General features: G+C 35.1%; 1 protein-coding gene and 1 non-coding gene across 32 annotated transcripts in view; one reads left to right on the top strand and one right to left on the bottom strand.

The window, feature by feature from the left end:
* IMMP1L (inner mitochondrial membrane peptidase subunit 1) overlaps positions 1 to 25,085 on the top strand; it is a 79,047-nt gene that overhangs the window by 29,480 nt on the left and 24,482 nt on the right. For 24 of the 31 annotated variants that reach the window (XR_014069378.1, XR_014069377.1, XM_081544108.1 and 21 more), the window contains 3 exons: positions 15,393 to 15,526; positions 17,712 to 17,800; positions 21,874 to 22,000. Coding sequence is in view for 29 of the 31 variants with exons in the window: in XM_081544108.1 (XP_081400234.1) it covers positions 15,422 to 15,526; positions 17,712 to 17,800; positions 21,874 to 22,000 (321 nt within the window). In the remaining 2 variants the exon portion in view is untranslated. Of the gene's footprint in view, positions 1 to 2,176; positions 2,437 to 15,392; positions 15,527 to 17,711; positions 17,801 to 21,873; positions 22,001 to 25,085 lie in introns of all 31 variants that reach the window. The other 7 variants (XM_081544135.1, XM_081544111.1, XM_081544129.1 and 4 more) reach the window with 1 other exon arrangement.
* LOC145528001 (U6 spliceosomal RNA) lies at positions 10,072 to 10,178 on the bottom strand. Its single transcript, XR_014070081.1, has one exon. It is a non-coding gene; the product is annotated as a U6 spliceosomal RNA (small nuclear RNA).

The raw sequence follows: 25,085 nt of genomic DNA, 5'->3' as shown, positions 1-25,085 counted from the left end.
ATGACAGCATTTTGTTTTTCTTTACTAAGCTTTTCTATCAGATTTGATACTGGAATGTTTGTTTTTCCAAATAATCCTCTGCTTTAGTGTTTTTATTAATAGTACAGTTTCAGTTAGTTTAGGAATATATTATTGGAAATGGTCTGCTAAAGCAGTGCTGTTCAATAGAAATATAATGCAAGTCATATATGTATTATTTAACCCATTAAATTCAGAATATTATCTTTTCAACATGTAAATTAATGCAAGATATTTTATTCTTTTTTTGTACTATCTTCACAGTCCAGTGTATATTTTATACTTACATCTCAATTTGGACTAGTCATGTCTCAAGTACTTGATAGCCTTATGTAGCTAGTGGCTACCTTGTTGAATACTGTAGCTCTACAGTATTATATATAAAAATCATAACAGGAATGTGTATTTTTTGCATTCTAAATTGTTTTTCTGTACTATCCTAATAAAGGTAATCAAAGAGTATTCATGTGCTGTAAAATTGAAATCACAGGTTTTTTTTATTGCTCTGGTGCTGATGATATTGGTGCATGATTCATAGACAAAATCATAATTATGCCACCTGAGTATTTATCAGATATTATGTAGATATGCTTACAGGTATTGTGATGATAAGGAAATAATAATGGCCAACATAGTGGATGTGATATGTTCCTCAACACTTGTGGGCAAATCAAATTTATCAAATAAGTCATATTTCAAATATACTGAGGAGCTTAATTTTACAAGAATTCCATAACAAATCTTGATACTTTTTTTTTCTTTGAATAAAGCTGAGAACTCCTTCTCACATTCTTAGAATATTTCTGGAGAGGTATTTGTGTGAACAAATATGAATCTCTCTTTTCATGTATGTTTGCTTAAAGTTAGTATAGCTTTAAATTTCTTGGAAGAAAAAAGCTGAACATAAAAATACTGCTTTTTAAATAGCTCTAGCATTCCATACATTTTATTAATAAATGCTCTGTATATATACAAATATAAAGAGAGGTTATTTCACTGAGTACTTTAAAGGTATACAGTTGAGAATTCTAAGAGTCTCAATTACAGTTGATTTGTATTGGTTCAAATATTTTAAAGTGTAAAATGATTAAGATGATTTGTATAAAATACTGCTGCTACTGTACCTACTTTATAACAAAGTAGAAACCTTATTATGTGTTGTGGACCTTGTTCATGTATGGTTTAGAGAGAAAATCCTGTTTGTGAAACTTCTGAATAATTCACATTTTCTAAATTTTTAAAGAAATGAGCTAATTTTTATGCAATCTAACTCTCATGTAGATATTGGCTGGTGCCTGTTGTATTCTTTTACTCACTTAAATTTTTATTGACTTGTCTTTGTGACTTATGCATTTAAAGTGTTGGCATAAAATGTTAAACTATTCTTTAAACAATACCTCTAGTTTCTTGGAGATGATAAATCCATCCATTGATTTCCTAATTTTATTATGTACACAGTCAATTGTAATCCAAGATTACAGCAAACAAGATGTTAATTTCTAGCCATAATCTATGTACATTTCAATTACAGAGCATGATTGTTATAGAAGCACAGAATAAAAAGGAATAACATTTGTGCTATCCTCACAGGAGCTGTCAATAAAAGATGTAATAGGGGATTTAGGAATCTGGAAATGGCCAACTAATTTATGTGAATCTAGTTTATTTCAGCTAGAAAGACCAAGCTTTTTTTCGTCTGCACTGCATATTGCAGAGCACAGGCTGTCTATAGAAAACCAGGCGGCTGCATATGGATAGTCCCTTGATATCATTCACTTGCTGTGTAATCTTATTATGCAAAGTTCTAATCTTCACCTACAATGAATGCCTCTGGGTCAGAATATAGTCATATCAGGGTTTTTGAGGTCATGTTTTGTGATCCTTAGCTTATTCTTCTAAGTAGGGCTGGGATTTGAAGGGTATTCCCTGGACGCCAGCAGATAGACAACAGAACCTGCTGCCTTTTTGGAAGACAAGACCAACATGAGGTCCCTGGTAGGATTAAACTTGATTTGTAGCTGTAGGATTTTTTAACAGATGTATTATTGGACAGGGAATAGGGGGCCACCAGCACAGCAAAATTGAATCACAACTGGCATTCTCAGGGAGTTTGCTGCCTGCTAAAATAGCAGCTGCATGTGGATTTGACTTCTTTCAGGTGAAGCGACTTCCAGTCATTTGGAAAGGATGGGATGAAAAGGAACCTTGGTGATAATTTTGATGTCTGCAAGATTTAGTACCAGTGTAATGGGATTATCGGTAACACCTTCACTGCAGAAAAAGCCACCTGGCGCTATAACTGGCAGCAACTGAGAACTAATCCTTTCCCATCTCTTGGATGTCATTCATGAAGCTGAAAGCGATTTCTTTCCTGCTAACTGTGATTAATTTTATAAACAACAACAGCAAAAAAATCAGGTGATCAAGGCAAAGAATATGCTTTTTTATTATTTAGATTGTGTTGCCTTATTATGAGCTATATGACTCATAAATTATGTAAGACATATATAGACTATAAATATGACTTAAAATTTATTAAAATGTTAAGATAGAAAAGTTGATTTCATAGTGTCTTTATGCTTTTTCCAGTTTGGTGACATGATGTATTTGCTATAGGTAAAGACTTATATTTGAGATTAAATATTAATTTACATACATTGGTGTTCTTTTAGATAGAAGGCCATTATTAATAAATCCAACTGTGCATAGGTATAAGGAATGGAAGTAATTTGTTTTGTCATATGTTTTACCTTTTTTTGTGACTGCTTCAATTCCTGCTGAATTGAATGTTTTTAGTGAATAAAATGTTTAATGATATCAAAATATATCAACATACTTTTGATAATTAAGGAAATGCTGGCTCAATTTGCTGATAGAAAAAGGGCTCTTTTGAAAGTATATGATCTTAGGTAAAGGTCATAAAATAGTTAATACTGAATGACTATTTTTTAAAATCAGAAATTCTTAGTGTTTTCCTGTAGCAGATGGGGATTTACTTGCTTTAGAATCATGTATTAGTTAATTGACTTTTTTTTTAAAGCATTTTATTTCAACCAAAAACTTTATCAAGAACTTTGTTTAGAGGTGTTAATTATTTTAATATTCTTCTCTTACACGGTCCAGAATAATCTGAGAGAAAATGAAGTGAAATTATCCCATCAGTCACCCAAACAGTATGCAACATAACTGCCAAGACTAGAAAAGATAATTAGTGTTGTCAGTGTTATGATCCTGGAGTACTTACTTTTAAAATATTTATTCACAGCACTTGATTTTTATCTTACTGTAGTTTTTGATTTAGTAGTTTTATATTTGAAAAAATGGATTATAAAACCTTAATTTTAATGTTTTCAAACTTAAAGTCTTAACTAAATGTAGGTGGCTAAAATGTTTTGAAATTATAAGAATAACTGAAATATAGTCATCCATTTTACATAAAATATTGATATACTTAAAGCCTCGGTTAACATATAGTACACTTTTCTCTGTATGAGTTCCTTGTCTAAAAAATCAATAATAAATTTTAATAAATTTATATAGTGATCATTGGTCAAACCTACCTAGCAAACTTATCATTCTAATGAATTTTAGCTGTTTCTAAGCTCTTGTATCCCAAAATGTGTTTCTTCATTTGTTTTCACATTTAAAATGAATGAATGAGAAAGCTTAATAATATTTCTACTGAACTGCATTGTGGTAGTTTATAAAGGACTTTTACAGTCTTCTATTTGTATTTTTACTATTTGAAAAGCTGTTTATGTAAAATTATATTACACTGAAAAGACCTATTTATGAAATAAGTGAACTAAAATCTTTTTCTTATCATCATAATATAAATATTTGTATTTTAAATATACAGTATTTGACTTATGTGTAATTTCAAATTATTTTGTCAGGTAGTGTATTTCTCAGGGTAACTTTCTATAGTAGTTAATAGTATTGTGTAATTATTTCAGAAGCATAGCTTTCCTTTCAAAATAAAATTTATCTAAAAATTTTATTAAACATTTTCAGTGTTTACTTTCCTGCTTTTTATTCAGCTGTTTACTGAGTGGCATTTGAGACTTAGTGTTTTTTACTTCCCTGTCCTAGACATTATTCTTATTTGATTAGAAATGATTATTTCTTTTGGAAAGTTCCAAATAACCTCACTTAATTAAATTCATTGTAAGCATATAGGATCTTTTCAGTAATATACATTTTTTCAAACAGGTATGGATTATGTGAATTTAATACCTTATTGATTATAAGAAAGGTGACTCATTGTTAAAAGCTGCAACTAATAATTTATTGTACAAGTAACTAATAATGATGTCAATGAAAGTTAAGGGAGTTATTTTAGAGATAAGAAAAAGGGATGTAGGATGGGAGAAATGAAGAAAATTTAAAAAATTAAGTCAGTTGTAATAAAAGAACAGGATGGGAAATCTTACGACTTCCTGATTATTTAAGAGATGATGAATGTTTATTGGTAATGTGTGAGCCTTAGTATTTTCTCCAAAGGACCATGTATGAACTGTAGGCTGGTACACAACAGCTAGCCTATAATAATGCTAAATGATATTTCTTCCGTTTGAATGAATATCTTTCAACTATTGTTTGTACAACTTGTATATTGTTCTGAAATAGATGAATTATATAGCCATTGGGGAATTATTGGTGAATGAATGGGGTGGTTTTGGTATTTAACTGTTTGGAGGCTGTTACTTGATTGTATTAAAAGTGTCAACTACTTAACGCTTTATAAGCATAAAATGAGTTTTGATTGTGTGTGTGTGTGTATATACATAAAGAGTGAATTTCAGAAAATAATATTGGATTTTTCAATGTTGGCATTATAAAGTTTGATGATGAAAATTTATAGAATTATCCCAAAGGTAACATTTAGTTTAAAAATAATGAATGGTTAAATTTTGTCAAGTTTCTGAAAATGGTGAGTATGTCTCAGTGATCTCAAATGAAGCAGAGTCCTTTACTGGATTTTCTGGGAGCTTATTAAAACTACTAATTCTGCCACCTTGCTCCCACAGATTCTTATTCATAACTCCATGATGGGAGCCTGGAAGTTTGGATTTTTTTTTTTTTTAAGTTTGAGTTTTAAATTAGGTACTTGAATTATTTTGATGCTGCAGTCATATTTAAAGCAGTTTTCACTGCTTTAAAATGATATCACTTATTTCCTCTGAGAATGAATCAAAATAAATAGATTTAAATAAAATCTTCATTGATTACGGGGATAAGTGCTCCTTGAATTTGCAGTTCTAGAAAATAAAACATATCCTCTGCACAAGTCTTACAGTAGATTTAACATTATAGATTTGAACAATTGATGAGCAGCCTTGAAGGTGATTTTGAAATGGCAGGAATTTGAGTTACTTTGATAGGCTGCTGTGTGAGAGAGGCTGCTGTGTGAGAGTGAATTATTTAGCTATTAAACAGGGTATACCACTCAGCATCTATGTCTTAATGAGTTTTTGTTGTTCTCTCCTTGTCACAGTGACTTCCATTCAGAGTCTGAAATGGACATATGTCTTTCAGCTACTTTATTTATATGTGTGTATATATATACAAACATATGTATAATTATATGCTAAAAGTGTATTTTGCGTAGATATCTTTGAACGTTAGAAATCATAGAGGTGTCAGGAATGTTTAAGTCTGCTGTTTTTTCTTGTCCAAATGAAGGTAAATGGAGCAAAATCTTAATGTTGCGATTTGTCTTCTGCTTCACATCTACTCTCTTCTCACCTTTTTCTTAATGTGAATCCTTCTTTAAATGCTAATATATTCACTAACTGTTCTGTTTATCAAAACAAAAAAAAGTACATTAATCACTTCTTTGACTGGTTATACTTTAAAATGAATGAATTTCTGTAAACTGATAGTCTCAATTAACCCTGACACTTTACTTTTTTTTTCTTTTTTTGAAACATAATGCTTTCTCTTTTCAAAGGAGTTCAACACCTGAACAATCAGGTGAATATTTTTTTTGTGGCTTTGGGTATTCTGAGATACCCAAAAAGACTTCTTCAATGCTTAGACGTAAATCAAGATCTTAGACTTGTACCCTTATTCCCTGAAACTTCTAAGGATGGAGAAATGTCCACTTCTTTTTCATCTTCTGGAGTTCATTCTGCTCCATCTTTTTAGCTAGTTTGAGATATATATTTGCATATGTACTTTATTTCCCAGGAAGAATACGGGAGTGGGTTGTCATTTCCTTCTCCAGGGGATCTTCCCAACCTAGGGATCGAACCAGTGTCTCTTGCATTGCAGGCGGATTCTTTACTGCCTGAGCCACCAGGAAAGCCCCCTTTAGCTAGTTTTAACCAGTCCAACCTCTCTCCCATGCCTATTTTATAGCTTCCAATAAATTTCTTTGATTTTTATTGAGAGGCATATAGAGTAGTAGTGGATTTTAGAACCCAACCTCCTCATTTTGAATTCTGGCTCTGCTGTGTATGAGCTATGTGAATTTGAATAGTTTGTTCACTTTTCTGTCCCTCAGATACTTAAGTTCTCATAGAGTTATTGTAAGAATTAAATGAGTTAATATATGTAGTTAGAACGGTGCTTGTTCAGAACAGAACATGTTCTTGCATGTTCTTGGCATGCAAGAACTACTATTTAAGTATTTGTGGCTATTGTTATTAGTTATTTTGGTTGGTATTTGAGGATTTTTATGTGTATTGAAAGAACCCCTTATAACCTACATCTAACGTAATGTTTTCTAACTTGATGTTATAGGAAGAAGACATTTTTAAGTCTATAATGTAGATATCTGTTGAAAGTAGACAACAACTTTGCTTTCTTATGCCAGCATTATGTGGAGTTTTGCTATATTTTAATCAGAAGTCTCTTAAAGGTTTTCCGAAAGAAGTATCATCATATCTTTTCCTGTATTATGTGACACAGTCACAATTTTAAATTTTCCTTTTTTTTTTTCTAGCTTTTCTATTAATTCTCTGTTAGAGTACATAGGCTCCCCATTAAAGGAATTGGTTCTCTACATTAACAACTCAGTTTTTAATTGAAGTATAGTTAATTTACCATGTGTTAGTTTCAAGTGTATAGCAAAGTGGTTCATTTATACATATATACTTTCTCAGATTCTTTTCCATTACAGGTTATTGTAAGATACTGAATATAGTTATCTGTGCAATAGGTTCTGGTTTACCTGTTTTAAATATAGTCAATCCCAAACTCTTAATTTATCTAACTCAGTTTTGTTTTGTTAATGTAAATATGATAGGGAATACAAAGCAACAAATTGTATTTCTCAGGAGAGTAAAATTCTGTATGCCAAAGCTTCCCAACTTTTTTCACAGCACACATGAAATATGGTAATATTTATACATTTATACAGCACCCAGTAATAAATGACTAGCTGAGCAAAGCTGCTCAAGGATAAATGTGTGCATTGGCCATCCTGGGAGCTTACAGCAATAGTTCTCAAATTTTGCTTCAGAATCATCTGGAGAACTTGTTAAAACACAAATTGCTGAACAATACTCCCAGAATTTCTGATTACATAAATCTTGAGTTTGGCCCAAGAATTCGCAGTTCAAACAAGTTGCTTTGATGCCCCTCCTGCTGATCTGGGGACCATACTTTGATAACTACTAGTTTAGTGTGTTGGTATTTTGATGTGGTAGGTAGAATAATTGAATCCCTCACTCTGAATATCCATGTCCTAATCGACCTAATTATGGTATGGATGTGTCTGATTGTTCATAATTAGATTTAGGTTATACATTTTTGGCAAGAATAGTACAATGATAAGATTGTCAGGAAGCTCCATATCAGTTTTTACCTTTACGTATGCAGCTAAATTGGATCACATAGTTAAGATAATATTTACTTGATCTCTCCATGTAAAGGTATTCTGTTCCCTTTGTAAATAATAAATTATTTACTTTAATATTTTGTACCTATCCTGTTTACCAACCTTTTTACTCAGTATTTTTAAAATTGAACTACAGCAATTTATAATGTTGTGCTTGTTCCTTATGTACAGCAAAGTGATTCAGTTACCTATCTATCTATCTGTTCTTACTCAGATTCTGTTCCATTATGGTTTATTATATGATACTGAATATAGTTCCCTTTGCTATACAGTAGAGCTTTGTTGTTTATCTGTTTTACATAAAGTAGTGTGTATCTTTTAGTCCAAAGCTCCTAATTTATCCTTCCCACCTTTTCCCCTTTGGTAACCATTAGTTTGTCTTCTATGTCTGTGAGTCTATTTCTATTTTGTAAATAAGTTCATCTCTATCATTTTTTTTTAAGATTCCACATATAAGTGATATCATATGTTATTTGTCTTTCTCTTCCTGATTTACTTTACTTATAATATATAGGTCCATCTCTGTTGCTGCAAATGGCAATGTTTCATTCTTTTTTATGGCTGAGTAGTATTCCATTGTATATATGTACCACATCTTTATTCATTCATCTGTTGATGGACACTTAGGTTGCTTCCATGTCTTGGTTATTGTAAATATTGCTGCTATGAACATTGGGGTGCATGTGTCTTTCTCAATTAGAGTTTAATCCGTATACATGCCCAGGAGTGGACTTGCAGTCACTCAGTCATGTCCGACTCTTTGCGACCCCATGCACTTCAGCATGCCAGACTTCCCTGTCCTTCACCATCTCCTGGAGCTTACTGAAACTCATGTCCATTGAGTCGGTGATGCCATCCAACCATCTCATCCTCTGTCGTCCCCTTTTCCTCCTGTCTTCAATCTTTCCCAGCATTGGGGTCTTTTCCAATGAGCTGACTCTGCGTCAGGTGGCCAGAGTATTGGAGCTTCAGCCTCAGCAACAGTCCCTCCAGTGAATATTCAGGATTGATTTCCTTTAGTACTGACTGGTTTGATCTTGCAGTCTAAGGGACTCTCAAGAGTTTTCTCCCAGCAATACATTTCAAAATCATTATTCCTCGATACTCAGCCAACCATATGGTGACTCTATTTTTAGTTTTTTAAGGACCTTACATACTATTCTCCATAGTGGCTGTACCAACTAACATTCCCACCAACAATGTAGGAGGGTCCCATTTTTCTACACCCTCTCCAGCGTTTATTATTTGTAGACTTTGTAATGATGGCCATTCTGACTGGTATGAGGTGATACATCACTGTAGTTTTGATTTTTATTTCTCTAATAATTAGCGATGTTGAACATACTTTCATGTGCCTGTTGGCCATCTGTATGTCTTCTTTGGAGAAATGTCTGTTTAAGTCTTCTGCCCATTTTTTGATTGAGTCATTTGTTTGTTTTTATATTGAGCTATATGAGCTCTTTGTATATATTTTGGAAATTAATCCCTTGTAGGTAACATCATTTGCAAATATTTTCTCCCGTTTTGTAGGTTGTCTTTTATGGTTTTCTTTGCTGTGCAGTAACTTCAAGTTTAATTAGATCCCACTTGTTTATTTTTGCTTTTATTTCCATTATTCTAGGAGACAGATTAAAAAATTATTGCTGTAATTTATATCTGAGTATTCTGCCTATATTTTCTTCTAGGAGTTTTATAGTATCTGGTCTGACATTTAGATCTTTAATCCATTTTGAGTTTATTTTTGTGTATGTTGTTAAAGACCATTCTAATTTCCTTCTTTTAAATGTAGTTGTCCAGTTTTCCCACCATCACTTATTTCAGAGACTGTCTTTTCTCTATTGTATATTCTTGCCTCCTTTGTTGAAAATTAATTGACCATAGGTTTGTGGGTTTATTTCTGGACTCTCTATTCTATTGATCCATATATCTATTTTTATGCCAGTTCCATGCTGTTTTAATTACTGTAACTTTGTAGTATTGTCTGAAGTCTAGGGGGTGGGGGTTGTACCTCCAGTTTTGTTCTTTTTCCTCAGGATTGCTTTGGCAATTCTGGGTCTTTGTGGTTACATATAAATTTTAGGATTATTTGTTCTAGTTCTTTGAAAATGTTATGGGTAATTTGATAGGGATAACATTAAATCTATAGATTACTCTGAGTAGTATGGCCATTTTAGTAATACTAATTCTTCTTTTTTTTTTTTTTTTAAAAAAATATGGAACGCTTCACGAATTTGCGTGTCATCCTTGCACAGGGGCCATGCTAATCTTCTCTGTATCGTTCCAATTTTAGTATATGTGCTGCCGAAGCGAGCACAATACTAATTCTTCTAATCCAAGGATATCATCCAGTTATTTTAAACATCTATTAATGGCCCTTGCCTGAATTACATTGGTGTTAATTTCATTATTCCTGCTGTATTCATTAGCTGCTATTTTTTTGATAAAGAACTTTCCTTATCTCCAACACATACTTTTTTTTAAAAAAAATGTACTGACTAGATTTCATTTTTATTCTACTATATTATTTACTGCTGTTACTACTTTTTAAAATAATCTCAAACTTGGCTGGTAGGAGACCCCTCAAAGTGACTCCTGTGCCTTTGGGGATTCAGTGACCTTTGGTCAAAAGACATAGCCAGCCTAAGAAGAATACCCAAGGAAATAGCCAGGAAAATAAATAACCCTTCCTTTCTCTCTCTGACTTCCTGCCTTGATGTAGTTCATGTAGGTCAGTTTTCCAAGTGCAGAGAGTAGTATGGAGAAAGGTAGAGAGCAAATCTAAAGTGACAAGTAAGATATTTCGTACATGTATGCGCATGTAGAGTTATGGACCCTTTGAAATCACTGTGTTAACCAGAGGTTTGAAACCCGTCTTAATCCTTTTTGCCAGTAAGCTATTGAACCCTAGCAATGTGTGTGATTTATTTATATCTTACATGAATTTGGGCTTCCCTGGTGGCTCAGATGGTATAGAGTCTGCCTGCAATGCAGAGGACCCAGGTTTGACCCCTGGTCAAGAAATTCCCCTGGAGAAGGGAATGGCTACCCACTCCAGTATTCTTGGCCTGGGGAATCCCTTGGACAGAGGAGCCTGGGGGGCTACAGTCCATGGGGTCGCAAAGAGTTAGATGTGACTGAGCTACTAACACTATATGAATGTTAACTTTCTACTCTTGAGGTTTCTTCTAAATAAATTTGTGAGCTCTTAATCTCAGTTTCAATATTTCTCAACAGTGCTCCTCTTTTAAAATATAAGACCAACTAGTCTTGATCCTCAGAGTCCTCTATAAACATCTCCATAGCTCTTTTTATTTAAGAGACTAAGATCCAAAATAATTTGATACTTCAGCCTCCATTCTGTTGGTAGTATCTGTAAGGAAGAAATTATGTCTGTTAACTTTTTTCTTGTGATCACTGATCTATTTTATTATTTTATGAGATAGTTTCTTAAAAAAAGGCTTTATGGCCCCAAATATTTGTGAATAGAAGTTAACTACAGCACTTCTCAGAAGATCAGAACCATTGTATAGTTATAGCTTCTTTGTATTTTTTTTTAGTAAGTTTTTTAGCCAAAAGCAAAATCTATTGCACAATTCAAATATTTAAATTTTGGTAGATTTCTATTAATTTCCTCTCTAAATTTAACCTTATATCTGTATTATCAATGTCTTCTTGCTGAGTGCCTCATGTTTCCTTTTGTTTGACAGTATATCCCCTCTGTAACATCAGATAAGCTTGTTTTTATTTTGTTTTTTAAATGTAATATCCATTTCACTACTTTTTAGGGTTTGTCTTATAGATCACGCTTTCACAGCTAAGCCTTAGGACTTACCCCTTGTTGTTGTTGCTTAGTTGCTAAGTCGTGCCCCTACTTTTTCCCTAATATTATAATTGGAGCAAAGTGGTATTTACACAACCTAGTTAACTTTGCAAATAATATTCTGTTAGTCTTAAAATCTTTTTTGAATTAATTGAGCTTTAGTTATGGTGGTAGTGGTGGTTTGGTCGCTCAGTCGTGTCTAACTCTTGCAACTCCATGGACTGTAGCCTGCCGGCCTCCGCTGTCCATGGAATTTTCCAGGCAAGAATACTGGAATGGGCTGCCATTTCCTTTTTCAGGGGATCTTCCTGACCCAGGAATCGAACTGAGGCCTCCTGCACTGCAGTCAGAGAGAGCGAGAGAGCCAGCGAGCGCTGGACTGGGAACCTGGGGAGAAGATGGGAAAGTCCCGAGATTCGGAGGGCGGGCAGAGGCGCCTGGCGACTGGGCACCGGGTCCAGAGCAGTGGATGACCGTAGACCAGCCAGGCAGACTGGTCCAGGGCCGGCTTTCCCGCAAGGAGCCATGCACCGCCATGCCCTGCAGCCTGCGAGACGCACCAGAGGCTCCGCCCTGTGCGGTCATGAACCCGGGGCAGTCGCCAGAGGCGAAGGCGCGTTGGGGGCAGGGGAAGAACCTCGGCCCCCCAGAACCCTCGGACCCAATCTCAATTGGTGTGGTGGGGAGGTCAGCCGGAAGAGAGATGCCAGAGATGACGCCACGGGGCGTGGGGCAGGGTGGGCCACCCTGGCGACCCAGCGGGTGGTGGGCAGGATGCCCGGCGGGGATGGAGGCGCGGAGGGGCCGACGGGGCAGGGGCAGGCAAGGAGCCACCTTCCCACTCGACCTCCTTTTCACGCCGCTCCCCACTTTCTCGCTCTCCTTTTCCCCTACACAGGAAAGACCACCGGACAGACGGCCAGCCGGCCGCCTGGCCCCCCCCCACCCCCCCGCGCGTCCTGTGTGGACAGAAGTCTTCCTCCTTTCCATCCTTCGCCTCGCTTTAGTTATGCATTGTTTTTAAATATCACTGTTTATTAACTTATTAAATTCTAAAAATCATTAGTTTTTAAAAGTATGTCAGTTATTACTGTAAGCCAGATTCCTAAGATGGAATATTTCATGTTACTTAAAAAATTTAACGAGAACACTTTTCCCTATGGCACTGATAGTTTTTTCTTTCACTGAGTATGACGTTACTCTGTCTCCTCGTTGACCAAAAATCTCAGTGTTCTTCTGATCATCATTTTGAACCTTATAACCCACTTTATCATACTAAAGATGTGGAAAATATAGGAGATCTGGGTTCAATATATATTCATTAATTCAGTTAAGCCCCAAGGATTCAAAGATGAATAGTGCACAGTCACTGCCCACCGACATATAAGCAAATACAGTAATAAAATATATAATAAGAGAAAGATATAAATAATATAGTGCGGTAAGGATTATAATCAGTGTATGCTGAAAGTAGGTAAGTGATACAAAACATAGGTAACATTTGTTGGGGTGGCCCAGTGAAGACTTGTTAGGGGAGACGACATAATCTTGTTTAATAGGGGACTAAACACTAATAAGTAATAAAACACTGTTAAATAATAGTCCTATCTTGTGGGTTCTAAAATTCTATTATTGCGACTTCCCTGGAGGTCCAGTGGTTAGGACTCTGCTTTCCCTGCCTAGGGCTTGGGCTCACTCCTTGGTCAGGGAACAAAGATCCCACAAATCGCACCATGCATCCAAAAGGAAAAAAAAAAAATCTATTTTATTTAAACATAAGATAGGCAGAAACTTAGACATTTAGAAATGCAACTTAATTTTATGAGGTTATATCAGTTGAGTTCAGTTCAGTCGCTCAGTTGTGTCTGACTCTTTGCGACCCCATGAACTGCAGCACGCCAGGCCTCTCTGTCCATCACCAACTCCCGGAGTCTACCCAAACCCATGTCCATCGAGTCAGTGATGCCATCCAACCATCTCATCCTCTGTTGTCCCCTTCTCCTCCTGCCCCCAATCCTACCCAGCATTAGGGTCTTTTCCAACGAGTCAACTCTTCACATGAGGTGGCCAAAGTGTTGGAGTTTCAGCTTCAACATCCATGCTAATTGCCAAGCAAATGACACAGTAACTAGCATTTATTGATCTATTTCACTACACAGACTGCATATCTGATAACAAGTAATCCTGATTTAACTCTCTGAGATAGTGATAGTAAGGCCATTTTACAAGTAAAGGCACTTGAGATTTACATAGGTGAAATAACCTGAACGTCACACAGCTAAAATGTGGTGGAGCCAGGGTATCTGCTTTGACAGATTGACTTTAGAGACAGTATTCTTAATCATTGAAAATGAACATTAGGAACCCAAATGAGAAGCAACAACTTGCCTATTGAGAGCATTTGGAGAAGAGTTACAGTCTAGATACATGATGGGTATCATGATGGGTATATTCCAGGCGTGGATATTGGCATAAGTAAGTGTTTGGTCGGCAGTTTAAGTAAACAGGAATATGGTTGAGTAGTCAGTTTCTGTAGGAGCATCAAGGAAGATCAGGTTGTAATCTGAAGATGGGATGGAAGCTATTTGAAAAAGAATCCTGAAAATGAATAATATCTGATAGAAAACTACAGAGATTATGAGAGCAAGGGAGAGCTATGGGAGTCAGTGTAACATAATGGTTAAGTTCTTGAGTTTCTAGTTTTGTGATGTTTAGCATGTAAGCTGACTACTCTTAGGTTCCTTATCTATAAAATGATAATAGTAGTAATATCTGTCTCATAGATTAATTTGTAAAACCTGAGTTATATACCAAGCATTGAGCAAATGTTACATGTTATTATTGTTGATGTGTTTTAGTAAATTTAATCTGATAACAGTGCCTAGAAGTCTAGGCCTAAGCATTAGGCCATTAGTTCAGAAATGCTTGAAACATAGTTGTAGCAGGTAAATACAAAAGAAGGGACAAATACTAGGAATATTTTAGATGAATAATATCCATATGTCAAGTATATATGGCTTTTAAAAAATATATGGTTCTTAATGGTGTTTCATAATCGTGTTCATTGTTATAGTAGCAATTAATAACTGACAACTGAATGTAACTACAATTTACAAAGCCACTAGGACATGATAATTGAATTTGAATCTCGAACCATTCTGTGAGATACTGTTATTTCCATTTTATTAAGACCCATAGAGATGAAGTAATTCATTGAAGATCACACAAGTTAATAAAGGAAGTAATTTAAAACTTGCCTTTTCATATGTTTATTCTAGTTTTTTCCTTTTTATTACCCTATTATGTTATGACAAGAACTGATGTTCTATCACTGGCAATAGTATGGAGAACTATTATTAATACTTGAAAGAGTTAATATCTTTTCTTAAGTATCTGCCTTAATATCAAGAAATAACCAGGGCATGAAAGGGGAGAGACAAGTTCAGAGTCTACTAGTTATCTAATTTATATTTAAACCCAGTAATATTTGAATATAATCTGTTTAGTAGATCAGAATATTAAGTGGCTATGATTTGCCTTTTAAAAAAATCTTTATAGCAAAAATGAAAGTAAACTTTTGATTTTCTGCACAAATCATATTAGGCATTTACTACACTTTGGGTAATTGTAAAATATTTTACAGTAGAGTTATTTCCTAAGTGTTTTTAAATAGTATTGATCATGAAACTTTTTGAAATTTACCATCAGGCCAATGGTGGCAGAATCTACATAGAACTATGCTTCGTGGTGTTCTGGGAAAAACCTTTCGACTTGTTGGCTATACTATTCAGTATGGCTGCATAGCTCATTGTGCTTTTGAATATGTTGGTGGTGTTCTCATGGTAAGTGCTCACATTCAAGAAAATAATCATATAAAATATATTAATTTTTTAAATTGAAGGAAGAGTGTTTGTTTGCATTGGCACTGATGTAAAACAGAAGAACTATAACTTTAAATGTGGTCCTGTATTGTTTCTTTCAGGGGCACAAAAGCCCCTATTAATCTAATGAAATATTAGTTTTTACCGTTATTGAATACTACTTACTGTGTTCCAGGATGTGTTTGATATTTTATGTTTATTAACTCATTTAATCTTTTGCACTCTGCGAGATACATATTATTGTTGTTTAGTTGCTAAGTTGTGTCCAACTCTTTTGCAACCCCATGGACTGTAGCCCACCAGGCTCCTCCATCCATGGGGTTTTCCAGGCAGGAATACTAGAGTGGATTGCCACTTGCTTGTTCAGAGGATCTTCGTGACCCAGGGACTGAATCTGCATCTCCTGCGTTGGAAGCAAATTGTTTGCCACTGAGCCACCAGGGAAGCCCCTGAACTACTTATTAGAAATCTGCTAATACTATGTACATGAGGAAGCTGAGGCTCAGAAAGCTCAAGTAACTTTCTGCAGGTCCCACAATTCCAAGTAGACTTGGAATTTCAGCACAGATTTCTCTGATTTTCAAAACTCCTACTTTTTAACTACTGTGAAGAGTGTCAATAACTGTTACTAAAACAAATGATTTATTCTGCCTTGTGTCAAAATTAAAACGTTAAGGCTGTCCTTTTCCCAATGCATTTTCTTAATGCATCATAAATCTATCAACCATGACAATACTCACCTTTTGTCATATGATGAAATAATAAATTGGTTGATTTTTCAGTCAGTGAGTTTTGCTATTGATGTTGCTGTGTTTACAAGTTTACCCTAAAGAGGTTTATAATCGTATAATCTCAAGTTGGAATAATTCTAATAACTATGTTTAGGCAAGTAAATATATCTAACTGAAATTCCCGTTTGATTTTTTTTTTTTAATCTATACTGGTGCTTCCAGTAGACTACAGAGATAGCAAAAAACTTTCATTGTGGTCTTTTTTTCTGCCTGAGTAGGAGGTTTTGAGTAAAAAGTTTTATTTACATACAACTGAATTGAATGAAGACTGTTGTATTTAGATTTTTTAGGTTACAATGATAATATACTACAGTTTTGAGGTATCAGTTCAGTTCAGTCACTCAGTCGTGTCCAACTCTTTGCAACTGCATGGACTGCGGCACGCCAGGCTTCCCTGTCCATCACCAACTCCCTGTCCATATATACCTCATACCTGTTTTGAGGTATATATGAAGATTATTGTTTTAATACACACTAATATGAAAGTTTTTAAAGTGCATCTCATTATGCCAATATTTTTCAGTAGAAAATGTAAGTTGCTGCCCCATCAAATGAATAAGCTATTCTCTTGAAGAGAATGAAAGACATCAGTTCATTGAAAATAGTATGATACCACTCGCTAAATTACTGTCATGGGCTTCTGGATGATATTTGGCCATAGCAAGAAGAAAAAAATCATTAATTTGTTCATTCAACAAGTATGTGTTGAGTATCAACTTTATGCTAAGCACTGTTCTTGATCTTGGATAGCAATTGGGAACTTAAGAGACAAAGTCACTGCCCTCAAAGCACTTACATTTTACAAGATGGCCAAAATTTGGAACCAGAAGTAATGTTATTCATCTTTTGTAATATAATATTAATAAACCACTTTAAATACATTTTGCCCATGTTTCCATATTTGCTGGCTTCTCTATAGAGTTGACAGAGAAGGCAGTGGCACCCCACTCCAGTCCTCTTGCCTGGAAAATCCTATGGACAGAGGAGCCTGGAGGGTTGCAGTCCATGGGGTCGCTAAGAGTTGGACACGACTGAGTGACTTCACTTTCACTTTTCACTTTCTTGCATTGGAGAAGGAAATGGCAACCCACTCCAGTGTTCTTGCCTGGTGAATCCCAGGGACGGGGGAGCCTAGTGGTCTGCTGTCTATGGGGTTGCACAGAGTCGGACACAACTGAGGTGACTTAGCAGCAGCAGCAGCTATAGAGTTGAACTTCTCTTGGAGCGACCAGCTTACTATAAAACATCCTCCAAGTTTAAAGAACATTTGCTTGATTTTCTTTCTTTTAAGCCTGATCAGATATTTATATTTTAAAAGCTTTTCAAGTTAAATTTAAAAATTACCTCTCTTTCAGTGTTCTGGACCATCAATGGAGCCTACAATTCAAAATTCAGATATTGTCTTTGCAGAAAATCTTAGTCGACATTTTTATGATATCCAAAGGTAAATTTCTGTCACAAATACATTAAATTCATGGTGAAAACACATATACATATTGTGTCTTTTCTGCAGTTTCTTAACATTAGCTTTAAAAACTCTTCTGTAAATAACCAAATTAATGATCAACTGGGTGAAATTTTGACTCAAATTTTTTCTCTCACTGTGAGAAATTTCAATAGTCTCTCTAAACCTGCAGTCTCTTGGATCGTTTGAGTGAAGAACTAGAGACTTAGGAGCCAGTTACTTATTCAAATCTTAGTGATTTGATTTTTTAATTTTCAAAATAATCCTGCATTTCTATTGGCGACTCTCTTGTTCTCTATAGTCTGTGATGAGCAGTTGATGACTTTTAGACTATATAGCACTGTATATAGCTGGGAGCCGGGAATCCTATCTATTATGAGTTTTCTGATTAATTATATTAAGTTAGAAAATTCCTCGGCAAATAATTAGTTACCACTAAATCTTTTAAAATCCTATTCTAAATGGTGTTTCCAATCCTTAAGATATTATTTATTCTACTTAACTCCTGGAATGTTATTCCTTCTGAATTGATGTCAAGTATTAGTCATTTAATGTATTTTCTAAAGGGAACCTCTTTCATTCCCTAAAATTTAGGGTCCATTAGTTTTTCATAATTCTTAAAAAATAAATCTTTATTACATTTCATCTTCATAAAATATAAATTTTACTCAGTTGAGCTGTTATTTATCTTATGGCATAAGTAGGTTTAGGCATTCCTCTTTCATTATTGACCTTTTCTATAGTGTATTTCACATTACTGGAAAATCACCAAGAACGGTGTAAAACTGTTCTTTGCATTTACTGATCTTCTACCATCTTAAATTCTGTAGATAGAAACTCTCTCTTCCTCAAGCATTATGGTCTAGTGTGGGCCTTAGGTAATTCTTCAGATCTTTTATCCGCAACAACTTCAGGATGCCTAATTGATAGATATGGTGGTAATAAGATGAAGTTTATATAACAGGTTATAGTCTAGCTTCCTTTTCTTTTTACCTTATATTGAAATAACTTATTACAGTCTTTGGATTAACTGGAGACCTAGGTTCACTACAACATGAAGACAAGCGTCTGTTTTCCATGCTAATCACATGATTCACTCTCAGTCTTTAAGCATCCTTAACAAGAAGCTGGATTCATTAGCTAAATTGTTTCTGAATTGTTGAGGTCCTTTAGTGGACCGGAACCTGGTGGTATGGAGTGGACGATAAGAAAGTAAAAGAAAGAAAGAGGCTGATATTCCCTGGTTTATGCAGAAAACCGATAAAACCCTAAGACAAAGGGATTGCACCACTTGTGTCGGCTCAGGACACCCTCTCGAGGAGGTCTTGAAAGCCTGGGCAAGTAAGTAAGCTTCAGCGGGCCTCTGTGCTCCAAAGAACTAGCCTGAAGGAGAGAGAGAGAGAGATGAAGAAAGACACGGGGACCCAAGCTCTGATGGAACAAAGGTGTTTTATTCAACACAATGTGGGTATATATACTGTCTTACAAGGTAGCTTTTTCAGCAAAGATAAGGATCAAAAATCTTACAAATTATCAAGGAAGCATGAGGCTAGAATCCATCTCAAAGAGAGAGGGTTGTAAATAATCACTTTCCATATCAGAAAGGAAGAGGCTCGTAAATAGTTACTTTTCACCCAATGGAAAAGCTAAGGAAGAAAATGCATACATTCCTCAGTCCCAGGAGCAGCTTGCCAGCTCCTCTTAATCCTTGAATATTCAAAGATTGATAAGGAACAGAGGAATCATGACAGATCAGCACACAGGAAGCCTCCTGTTAAATGTTCCCTAACACTGAATGAATACTTCAATATTGTCTTTTTTTGTAGGGGATACTCGTTGCAGTCAGATGGATAATACAAATAACTATATTTAGTAAATAAGATTTTTTTGAAAGTTTCATTTTGTATTCTGTTCATTCAGGGAACCCATTAGGTGGAAAGACAGTTAAAAGTTCGCATTGATGTGAGACATAGCAAAGTAACTTTTACAACCAAGGTAGTCAGTTGGTAACTCTACTTTAAAAATATTACTATCCTGAATATTTTTTTCATTAATCTGCAGCACAGAACTCTGCGATTTCAGGGGAATCTCTGACACCTGACAAGAGATACTCTTGCTAGCTTCCTGTTTCTAAAGACAGAATAGCCATCCGTTTAGGGAAGACAAAAGTCTGCATATCTGGTACCTAAAGCACATGGATTTTTCAGTCCAGTGGACAGAACTCTCATGCTTGAGACAGTCATCCCTTATTACTACTTACTCTTTGAACAAGCAGTCAGTGAGCACCTCATTTATAAGATGTGCTCTACCCTATAGAGAATGTTAGGTTGAGTAAGAGGTTGATCCTTCATCTCAAAAGCTTATAATCTACTAGAATAATAAGGATGATTATAAATGATATAGGAAAATTTGAATCTTAGTTCTGTTAAGTTTATTTTAAAATGCCACTTGAAAGAGTTGAGAGTTCTAGGTAATCTTTTTGATCTAAGTTCTGTGCCTGTAATATCTGGTTAGACCACTGGAAGTACAGTCGACAGTAGTAATTCTTTCTATAAAAAAAACTTTGACTGAATTATGATTTTTTATGTTGCCATTCAAGTGCAGTTTGTTTTGAGGGTCATATTGATTATTTTGTTAACAAACTTAAGCTGAATAAGACTCCCACGGAGAACATTTCTTTCCCCAAAGCTAGCCATAATCAACTTTGACAGTATGTTACATATGTTACAATATTTGCAAATTTCTTCATCTGAACAGTTCTGCTGCCATAGTTCCAGTTGGTTGGAAAGAGATGCTTTATCCCATTTTCAAACAAGTTTAAGCCTTATATTGCACTCCAAATTATAGAGTTTAGTGTTTTAACAGCATTCAGCTCTTATTAAGAATAGCCTCAAGAAATGACTATTCTGAATACTGTTATAATTTCTGTAAAATTTCTGATGAAGATGCTATCTTTACTTTCCTTACATACATACCTTTTCCTTTTTGATTTAGTTGTTAAGAAAAATTTTGTCATACTTTTCAAACTAAACCTTATTTTATTAGTTAATGATTGGCAGATAATAGTCATGGTTTCTTTTTTAACTTGACTACCAAAAAGTTTCAGACTCATTATAATACTTACATATAGCAATAACTAGATTTCTAATTTAACCATCATCTTTTATTTTTATGACTCTTGATTTTGATATATGCATCTTTTATCATAAGTAGCATCAAATTATTTTAAGAAACTGGTACAGACAATAAGTAAATATATTAAATCCTTTCAAGTGTGAGCAGTAGAATTCACTTATTGCTCATTTCATGCAGAAAGAGTGTTGTATTCTTTTTGGTTGGGACATTAGTCCTATATTTTTGTCTCCTTCCTTCCCAATTTTAAGTATCTTACTTAGTATTCTAATACATGCAAATTGTTACTTATCCCACGAATCATCTCTTCCATATGTAACCCTATTATATGTATGATATGCCAGTTTATTTTTTGTATCATGTTTGGGCAGCTTTTAGTATTTTTTCTGGCTAAGTCTTCTGATAATCTTTCTTCAAATATAAGTCTTTTTGATTGTACTGTGAACTATCTAGGTTTATATAATTTACATGCTGCAATTTCTCAGTTCTTTAAGCTCTAGGGAAACATAGATGATGTCTCTACCTTTATATGTGCTGTAGAGTCAGTCAATGTTACAGGCAGGGCAGTAAAATTTGCTTGGTTAATCTGGTGATATTTACATGAATGGCTTTCTTATAGTTTTGGCTCTAAACGTTTAGACACAGAAGTAACAGACTAAGTACAGTGCAAGAAGGTGGTTCTCATGGAATTGTCAAAAATTTTAGAATCTTCTAATAGTTTTTCCATCACTCTCATTTTTGGATTCTGACCTGTAAAGTTAGTCTCGAAGGTTCTCAAAGCTGGTAAATATATGGGAGGGTTAGTATGTGAGAGGATAAAGGGTGTGGCTTTAAATTGCTTTATAAAAGTATTGTAGCAGTGCCATGCATGTTTTTATGCTTAATAATAACACTGACTTTCTTTGACTTTTTCCCCTCAGAGGTGACATTGTGGTTGCAAAAAGCCCGAGTGATCCAAAATCAAATATTTGTAAAAGAGTAATTGGTTTGGAAGGAGACAAAATTCTCACCAGTAGTCCAGCAGGTTTCTTTAAAAGCCATAGTTATGTAAGTAACATTTCAATTATGTTATTCATTGGTATCACAGTTGACTAACATTAACTGAACACACTGACAAATGAAAATAACTTTTATTCATATTTGAATATAAGTTAAAATGATGCATTCAGTAGAATAAGAATATGTAAAGTGTATGTTTGTATTACAAACAACATGGCTGTTATAATTTATATATTTTATTTCCTTTTAAAGCCCCATACAAACATCTCAGTATTAGTTGGTGAAGGCAGGATTCACCAGCAGGTGTCAAAATATTGGTCAAAGGTTTGAGAGAAAGTAGTAGATTTGCATAATTTCCAAGTATCTCTCCTAGGGTATTTTTCTAAAGGGAGAAATAGTAACTTTGTGGAGAGAAACCTGGCAGACACTACACTAACTGAGTGATCAAGGTAACTTCACCAATAATATGACATGTCAACATAATGTAGCCCCTGAATTGAAGCACTGAGAAGGGCACATCTTTTTTGTGGTATTCTTGTAACAAGAAGTTATAGCCTCAGTCTAATCATGAGAAAACAACAGACAAACTGTAATTGAGGTTCATCCTGCAATATAACTGACCAATACTCTTCAAAAATGTCAGTCTTTAAAAAAGGGAAGTCAAGGATTGTCATAGATTGGAGGAGACGAAGGAGACGTGACAACTAAATGCAATCTGGAATTCTGGCTTAGTTTTTCCCCTGGCTTGTTAATGAAAACTCTGGTAAAAATCAAATGTAGTCTTATAGTTTAGTTTTTTTTTTAATCCTATTTAAATGTTCAGAATAGACATTTTGTATATCTTTGGTGTAGTCAACTTACCAACCCAGTTAGGAAAAAAGAGCAGATGCAGTAGGGTGGAAGAGTGAAGAGCAGATGTAATGTGTTAGCCCCCTTCACCAGTCACATGACTGCGGAGAGAGCTTGTGGCTGGGGTGGGGCGGGGCAGGGCAGGGAGGGCCTTCTGTTTATTCAGCATATGCTGTTCTTACTTTAATTATAACTTTACTTTCTACTTTTGTTTAGATTTTCTCTGTCACTATCAGTTTATTAATAGAACTGTTATGTCTATTAAGTAACTTTATCTTCATCCCCAATGGAAACATATAATTAGTTGAATTGTCTTCATCATTGGAAATTTATTTTTACCTGTAATAGCCTCTGTTGCCCTATTAAGTAAGTTTGATCAATAGACTATTAAATAATCAATCTACTGTTTTTTTACCTTCCTTAATAGACTGTGGTTCAGCTGTGCAAATGTTTATTACACTTTTGATATTTATTACTACAGTGCTAAACATCCTAGGAATCAATAGCTGATGGTGATCCTAATATTAAAGTTGAGAATGTAGTATCAGGTGACGTATCAGTATTTTTCTGTGGTCTTCTCAGATACTTACCTTTTGTTTTTCAAATATGTTAGTTATTTACATAATTATTTCACCGTCACATGACTGTTATCGTTTCATGAGGCAGTCTAGTCACTTCTAAGTTGCTTTAGCAACAAGCATATACTTGAGGCCAGAATTCAGTTCAGTTCAGTTGCTCAGTCCTGTCCAACTCTTTGCAGCCTCATGGACTGCAGCATGCCAGGCTTCCCTGTCCATCACCAACTCCTAAAGCTTGCTCAGACTTGTGTCCATCGAGTCAGTGATGCCATCTAACCATCTTATCCTCTGGCTTCCCCTTCTCCTCCTGCCTTCAATCTTTCCCAGCATCTGAGGCCAGAATTATCAGCAGACAAATGACCAAACATATAAATGATAACAAAACATATAAATTTCTGGGTACTTGTGTGCAGTTGTACCTTGTACAGTGTGCACACCACTGTTGTTGTTTTCTTCTGAAATTATTAGAAGAGGAATGTTAAGATGAAAGGATTTAGATAAAATCTCTGCTAAGTAATCAGAAAAAATAACCAGGGAACTATAAGATGTATTTTTTAATATATGTATAAATATTCTATTCAAGGAAAACATCCTTTGGATTTTTATGTTTGATGAGAGGATAAGTTAGGGGACACTGCTATTTTGTTCCAAAGGTATTCCATTCACTTCTGTGTGCATGTTTATAAACGTACAAACAGTTGTAATTATTTTGGTCAACACTTACCCTGTATTTACTTTGCTCCAGAGTAAGTACAGGGTAAGTGTTGAAACTCTTTCAAGGATTAGTTTATTTAATCATTACAACAGTAACCCAGTAAAGGTAGTTAGTAGTCGCATTTAACAGATGGGAAAACTGAACAACAGGGAGGTTAAATAAATTGCTCAATTTCAAACAGTTAGTAAGAGAAACAGTTGGAATTCAAACACAGATATCCTGGCTCTACTCAAAAATTTGTAGTTTTTACTATGCCAGTACTACTTCTCCCAAAGTGTCCTCTACTTACTATTCTTATTTTTGCCCCGTCTCCTTAAATTGTACTTCCCTTGCAATGTATTTGTCGTAAACGTTTTTTAAAAGAAAGGCAGCTGTTTCTGATCAGGGCTAGTATTAGTTCTAAAAGACAAGGCAGTGATTTTTGAAGCCTTCCCACCTCCACCACGGAGAAGGCAATGGCACCCCACTCCAGTACTCTTGCCTGGAAAATCCCATGGACGGAGGAGCCTGATAGGCTACAGCCCATGGGGTCGCTAAGAGTCGGATACGACTGAGCAACTTCACTTTCACTTTTCCCTTTCATGCACTGGAGAAGGAAATGGCAACCCACTCCAGTATTCTTGCCTGGAGAATCCCAGGGACGGCGGAGCCTGGTGGGCTGCCGTCTATGGGGTTGCACAGAGTCGGACACGACTGAAGCGACTTAGCAGCAGCAGCACCTCCACCAGGTTTTCTAGGCTGAGTTTTTTAAACCATGAGAATTGTATAACTATTACTGAACTACTTTAGCAAATGTGTTCCATTAATCAAGGTGATTTATAACAAAAATTCATCCAAGTTTGGAGCACTCTGAAGAGATATCCAAACTGTTTGCAATCTGCCCCTGTAGAGTGTTCCCTCTTCCAGCTATCTCAGAAGCAGACTGGTGCTGTATTTTATGAAAGGAGTTTCTTTCCCATATCTGTGCACCCTTTCAGAAAAATATTTGTTG

The sequence above is a fragment of the Giraffa tippelskirchi genome, chromosome 11 (genome assembly GCF_054371585.1).
Source record: "Giraffa tippelskirchi isolate mGirTip1 chromosome 11, T2T-mGirTip1v1.2.pri, whole genome shotgun sequence".
Lineage (NCBI taxonomy): Eukaryota > Metazoa > Chordata > Mammalia > Artiodactyla > Giraffidae > Giraffa > Giraffa tippelskirchi.
Note: the sequence above shows the minus strand (reverse complement) of the source record. Positions and strands in the feature narration are given on the sequence as shown.